Source organism: Acanthisitta chloris, unplaced genomic scaffold, assembly GCF_000695815.1.
Source record: "Acanthisitta chloris isolate BGI_N310 unplaced genomic scaffold, ASM69581v1 scaffold12822, whole genome shotgun sequence".
Lineage (NCBI taxonomy): Eukaryota > Metazoa > Chordata > Aves > Passeriformes > Acanthisittidae > Acanthisitta > Acanthisitta chloris.
The window spans coordinates 1-6730 of record NW_008659944.1 but is presented as its reverse complement, the minus strand read 5'-3'; the positions used below and the strand labels follow the sequence as shown (position 1 = coordinate 6730).

Sequence of the window (6730 nt, the reverse complement as noted above, 5' to 3'; positions counted from 1 at the left end):
AAATAAAGTTGTAACTTACCAAATAATAAATATAGCTTAACAGATTACGATTGAAATAAATTAGAATGATTCTCCAGGTGTTGAATTCTCTCTCAAGGCCTGAGCCAGAGATCATAAGAAAAAAACCTCAAAAAAACATAAAAACAACATAAAAAAAACCCAGTGATGATTTTCAATGGCTAGAACCGGTTTTGACTAGGGCTTCTAATTAGACACTGGTTGTTTGAAATGAGATGTTTAGCTCAGCTGATGGGTATTTGAATATGATCCAACAGCAAAACTTACCTCTAGGAAAAGTCTTGTGGGTAAAACCTTCTAGAACAAACACTACTACTGTCTTTGTTAGGAAGAATATAGTTTTTGCAGATTGTCTCAACATTAATTCAGCAGCAAGGAAATAAGCATACAGTTAAGAACACAACGTATTTGTGAGGCAAATACGTGTTAGTGCACATGATTTTCCAAAAACTTCACTCCTCAGCTACATTTGTGCATATTTTGGAATGCTTCTAACTAGTTGGTTAATAAAAGTCTTCTCATGACTATTGCTAAGTTTGACATTTTAAAAAATTAACTGAAAAACAGTTAGGAGTAACTTACTCAAGAACGATGCCAAACTTCAGGTCCAAATATAGCAGAACACAGAGATTTGGAATCTAAGTAAAAATCTTAGCACTTAGGTCTAGCAAGCTTTAAAAACATTAAAAAAAAGATTAAAAGCAGTGAATCTGCTCTCAGAATTGCACGCTCACCAGGTTTGTAAACCCTGCCTGAAGTCAATGATGCACTGTTCATTATAAGAGGTATAATGTAAGATGCTCTATGCAAAGCAGTGCAGATGCTTTGGTTGCAGTTTCCTTCATGTCTCCTTTTTCTCTTCCTTGAGGATTAAGTATTTAAAGTAATTCAACAGCTAAAAAGTCTTAGAGGAAGAGGTGTGCGTTTACATGGAAGGAGGGGTAACAGGTGTCCACGTGGTTGCTAGCCTGGCATGAGTGGAGGCATCATACTGGCTGTCGGGCAGGTCGGTGGGCGCCCCTCCGTCGTAGAGCGGGGAGGCAGAGGAGGTGGCCGTGACCGGGTGTGGAAGGGCAGTGTAGTGTGCTGAGGAGCCACGCAAGAACTGGGAGCTTAGGCCGTTGGACATCCCACTGGACTGAGACACTGGCGTGATGGTGTTGTTACTCACAGACCATAAGTTGGGGTATTGACTGAAAGAGGGAAAGCGATAAATAAAACAAGTCATTAGTGACTCTAGTGCCTGCTGGCAGTTTCTCAGGTCACAACACAGCCCCCAAGCTGGGTCCATTTGCTGGAGACAGTGAAATTCTTTAGACAGCTCCCAGTTGCTGTGAGGTAGGAAGGACCCCTAGGCAGGATTTTTGTTCATAGCACCCCACCAATAAATCTAACCTTCGTTTTCCAACAGCAGCTTCCAGCACTAGGTATACTAGCCAATTTTAAGCCAAGCTGAGGAATAAACAGGTTGGCTGAAAAATGCAGAGGTTTGGGAGCAGATTCCTGAGCCACGACAGCATAGGGCACATGGTGGGGGTGGCTGGACACAGCAGCTGTTGGAGCAGGCAGGTTTGAATCTATTGCCATAAGTCTATTGGAGCCCCAATCCCCCTTAGGTGCCTTTGTAGTCAGAGAGGGATGGATGCCTCCATACAGCAACTCAGCCCTCCTTTTCCATCAGCTCATGCTAGAAATAGAAGTCCCAGGCTGATGGCTGCAGGTCACATGGATACTACAGAAAGGGCTGCTTGAGAGGAAAAAAAGCCTCATCAGGACACTAGAGCATCCAAAAATCTCTCTCCTCTGAGTATCTATACACACACATACATATATATATAAATGCATATGAATTAAAAGAAACTGTGATTCAAGAGAAATACTATGAGTTCAGTCCTGCTGTGTAGGACCAAAAGTTCCATCCTGCTGTACACAGCACTTCCCATCTATTGATCCCAAGCAGTTTAATAAGAGAAACAAATATTATTCTATTTTACAGATAGGGGTTTAGACAAAAGGGATAGCAGAAATGCCTTCCTTGAGGTCCTACTGTTCCAGTTCTACTGGTTTTATCTACTGGACAACTCAGCACAGTAACTGAGACTCAATGGACTTTGCAACTTTCTAAATATGTATCCTGGGGGTCAGACATAGAAAGAAGTGCTAGGAGGGCCTGTTTGCTCAATTAATCTGTGTTCAGGACTAAAACATTCAGTAATTCAGTTAACTCATACTGGGTAGTAGTACATAGTCTGATTAACAGCTAAGTGTCCTTGTGCATAGTTCAAATAAAAATGCTTTCCACAAACAGAACAATAGGTCTGAACTGCTGAGAAATGCCCAAACCTTGTATCTGTTGTTAATAGAAAATATTTTAGCAGCTTTTCTGTATCCCTTTGAATATTTCAAATTCAGCTCCAAGGGACTAATCATAAGCTAAATCTCTGCTAAAGGATCCAAAAGTTTAATTAAGATAATAAGTACCAAAGAGGAGAAAATACACATTTTTATGATCACAAAATAGCAAAGACTTTCACCACATGTATAATCCCATGCTATGCTGGTTAGTGGGGCAATGCTTAAGTAAAAAATTACTGCCCCAACCGTGTGCTCCTCCACACTACATTTCACAGCCCTATCATTTGTAGCAGATCAAGGGTTTATGAAGTTAGCTGGGCAAGCAGTGACTGGCCAAAATGACAGAGATAAACTTTTTAAACATATTTGTACTTAAAAGAGATGAAACTTAAAAGACTATCCAGAAATTCAATGTGTTTCTTCAAGTGATTTACAATACTTAATCTATCAAATATTGCTGTCATGCGTATCCACACTTCCAAAACATTTAAAATAAATTATCTGTTTCTCCTATCTATTTTCCTTGTGGACAGTCCTTCTCCGTGTCCCCCATAGTGCTAATGATTCACATGAGGCCATAAGGATTTCTGACTTGATGGTGGCTCTTTTTTCAGCTTTCTGCCCCTAGAAAGTACCAATACACAGATTTGAGGGCTGCTGAGGGATGGACTCCTACCTGGAGCTGGTAGCTGTGCCAGTGCTGTGGCTCATGGGCAGCATGGTTGTGTGTGTAGGAACTCCTAGAGAAGACCAGTTGTCGTGGGGCTGCAGCATGGAGAGGCAGGCAGAAGAGTTATCGGCATAGGCTGCTGAGGAAAAAAAGCAATCACTTAAACACACTTAAATCAGACCAAGCAACAGTTTGTATTTAAATGCAACATACAGCTTTAAACCACCATTCCCCACTACTGCCTTGAAAAAAAGAGTCAGAATTACACACACAAAGAACTTAATGAAGCCAGCAACCAGCTGTGTCAAGCTCGTACTTTCACTGGCATTTCTCCTGCTGATGTGCTGGTTTGCTCAACTCACAACTGCAAAGTCTTATTTCTGTAAAGGAGCTACGGCCAAAAAGCTGTCTGAAAACCACCAGCTAATTCAGCTCATGCTTCCTTATTCAGTCAGTGGGAAGAGGCAGACTCTTTACTTACACTAGCCCAATCACTCTTCCAGGGCACCTTCTTTATCTCCATCACATACACTGGCAGTAACAGTCTGGCAGATCTGGATATCGGGCATATTACTGCATCACATGTCCCAGATAGGGAACCATACATCTTAATTTCATTGTTCGCCTAAAACTAATGACTAAAATCCTTAGTTTCAAACTTAAAAATGTCTAAGTTTAAGCTCAATGGTTTCAAGAATTCAAGAACACAAGACAAAGGCAGCACAATATAATCCAGTCAGTTAGAAGGAGACAGTTGTACACACTCTCAGTTTTCCAACATAAAGAGACAGGGAACATGTATTCATCACCCCTTTTTCTTTGACCCCAAGCCCTGCGCACAAACTAAGCTACTTAGTGATCTCAATTTGAGGCCTCATGGAAGGTGCCACTGCTCAAAGCTTGCATCCCTCGGCACATTCCCCATGTTACAGTGCTGCAACATCAGACTTACTTGGCGAGTTGTTTCTGTGGGTGTAGGGGTTGGCATAGGGGGCAGGACGGTGGTTCCTCAGCGATGAGTACCTTTCACAGCTGTGAGCAGGGGAGAGCGACAGGGGGGCCCCAAACTGGGGGTGAGGATTGGCAGGTGGGCACAGAGTTCCAGTCCCAGGAATAAGCCAACTACCTACTGTGGGGAAGCAAGAGGTCAGTAAAAGGGGTACATAATGCAGCCACGCAGGGAGAGAATCACAGCAACAAGACAAAAAATTTAACAGTGAGGAAATACACACTCGTGAGTGAAAGCTGTTTCAACAAAACTTAGGTCTTTACAACTTTCTTAAGTGATCTTATGAAGAAAAATTAGACAACAGCTTTTAAAGATGCCTCATGGCAAGCTAATGGTATTTTTTAAAATTATCATTTAATTACAACCACAGTAAGAAAACACTGAAATTTTTTAACCCTTCCATATGTAGGCAGTGTGTGCTCGGTAATTGTTAGTGTAATACTCAGTTTTAAAATGCTCTCTGTGGGTCTCAGTCTATAGCTAAGGTCTGTAGATTCTTAGACTGCTAAGAACACTTCTTAAAAATTAAGTGTTTTCTCCAAAACAAAATAATTCCTACTGCAAGTCAACTCCTCCTTTATAGGGTACAGACATTTTTTTGTCAATTATCTGTTAAAACAGAAATTGTTAAAACACTAATGCTTTTTCATCATCTAAAAAGCTTTTTTAAGCAAATATCCATACTTTTCTTAAAGTACTTAAAACATAGGTACTGTTTCAATAATCTTATGAAATCAACTTTTGTCTCCATATCCAGATGAATATTGCTGCCCTTGTATACAAAGGCAGATGCCTTTTTGGACATGAAGGTAACTGCAAGATTCTGTTAAATTATTTTGAATGTAAAAAAGGAAGTCAGCCACACACACATTGTTTATACAATCATAAACCTGCATAAACCACAGTCACAAGGATTGGTAATGCTACTCACCCCATGAACTAACAAGTCAGCCAAAAAACATTGCTCCCAAATTTTTGCTTAACTTAATAAGATGAAATAGAAGAAATCAAAATTATACTAATGATGCATAATGAAAGGAAACATACACTGTGAATACCCAGACTGCTGGTTGTCTCCCACTTCCTCCATCATGTCTTTGTGATCACTTCTGTAAAAGAAACCATGTTGTATTAGTTAAGAATATGGCTCTAAAAATTTATGTCAAAAATCCACACCTTAGATAGAATTAAGAGCTCTCACCTTTCTTTTGCATCAAGAAATGCCTTTGCAAACGGATTGTATTTAATTTTTAAAGCTGTGATCTAAAAACAACAACAAATATCTTTATTCACAAATATCACCATTCATTATCACACTGATACTATGATTTGAACTAGGACTATCCACTGAAATTGGTAAAATCACAGATTTTTGAAGAAATAAAGTTAGGCCCATAATAGCAACCTATGGACATCAATTAAACAGCTCCCTAGAGTCTGAAGTGTTATCAAAGGGCTAGGAATTAGTCCTTCTGCCAAATTCTAAAAGACTGAATTGCCTGGGTTTATTGATCATCTAAGGAAACAGCTAAGAAAAGTAGTACACTAAAGAGTTATAAAAATCTTCACATTTCAAGCCAGAGCAGAATGGACATCAAAGAAATCTGAGAAAGATCAGTAATTTACATATTCATTCAACATAGATGTGCATTTAGGCTAACAGAAAAAGGGCTTTTCCAAAAATGTGGCATCCAGTTATTTCATTGTGTAGCTGAAAATGACAACTGTATTTTTTACCTCACTTGTTTGTCCCTCAGAATCTTTTAAGAATTACTCTCCTATAATGAATTTGCAGTACATATTGAGACAAACAGTGATCAGAACTTTGTGCTATAATACATTCCTAGGGTTTTTACATATATTAATTTATATAAATATATAGCTTTAAAAAAAGAACACAAAAAACTGAAAAAAGTGAAACAAGATGCATTATTCTGCTCTGTAACATGCACTTTGCTGCTTGAAACCTGCTGGCACTTGCATCCTTGCTTCCCTGCTGTGCATACCTCCTCATTCTGGTAGGCTGTCACGGCTATAAACTGGGTCTCCGGGAAGGAATGGCTGGTGATCATCCGCTGTGGGCCACCCACTCGCACTATATGAATCCTTGGCTCATACTTGTGCAGAGAGTTCAACATGATCTGTGAGCAAATAGGCAGAGCAGGTAAGGAGTGAGAGAGTAGTGGCAGACGCTGGCAGGCACAGGGAGCACTCAGGTTTTAGAGTATCTAGTGATCCATCTTTGCATCAGAGGAGAAAAAGGCAACAGGTACAAATAAACCCTAGAATTAAAGCTGTAAGAGAAGGAAAGGCACACCGCAGACAGACACCCCAACCTGTTATCCTAGTTATCCTCATCCCTGTTACTGGACAAGGCACTTGCAGAGTCACAAACACATCAGTGATAAGTCAGCCAGAAAGATTCATCTACCACACCGCTGGCATCATCAGATATTCAGACCAGAAAGAGATTCTTTAAAAAGAAAGTCATAAAACACGAAGGCAGCCATCGTCGGTGGAAAGAACAACTCTCGTGAAAGAATAAAGAGGAGTGGAGTGGGGCAGAGGGGGAAGCGCGACCCACGCCAGGACGTTTGAAAACAGCAGTATAAGAGGGAGCGTTGAGAGGGTGAGCTCGGCAGGAGCCTCCGCCCGCACGGACGGGACGGGTGGGCGCA

General features: G+C 40.5%; 1 protein-coding gene across 1 annotated transcript; it reads right to left on the bottom strand.

Annotated features, from left to right (window-relative positions):
* Nucleotides 1–943: 943 nt before the first annotated feature.
* T (T, brachyury homolog (mouse)) lies at nucleotides 944–6193 on the bottom strand (the record flags this gene model as incomplete). The annotated part of the gene is made up of 6 exons (XM_009069617.1): nucleotides 944–1211; nucleotides 3050–3182; nucleotides 3996–4172; nucleotides 5100–5161; nucleotides 5254–5315; nucleotides 6059–6193. Coding segments are annotated over 6 exons (837 nt in total), but the record flags the coding sequence as incomplete, so codon positions are not given.
* Nucleotides 6194–6730: the final 537 nt, after the last annotated feature.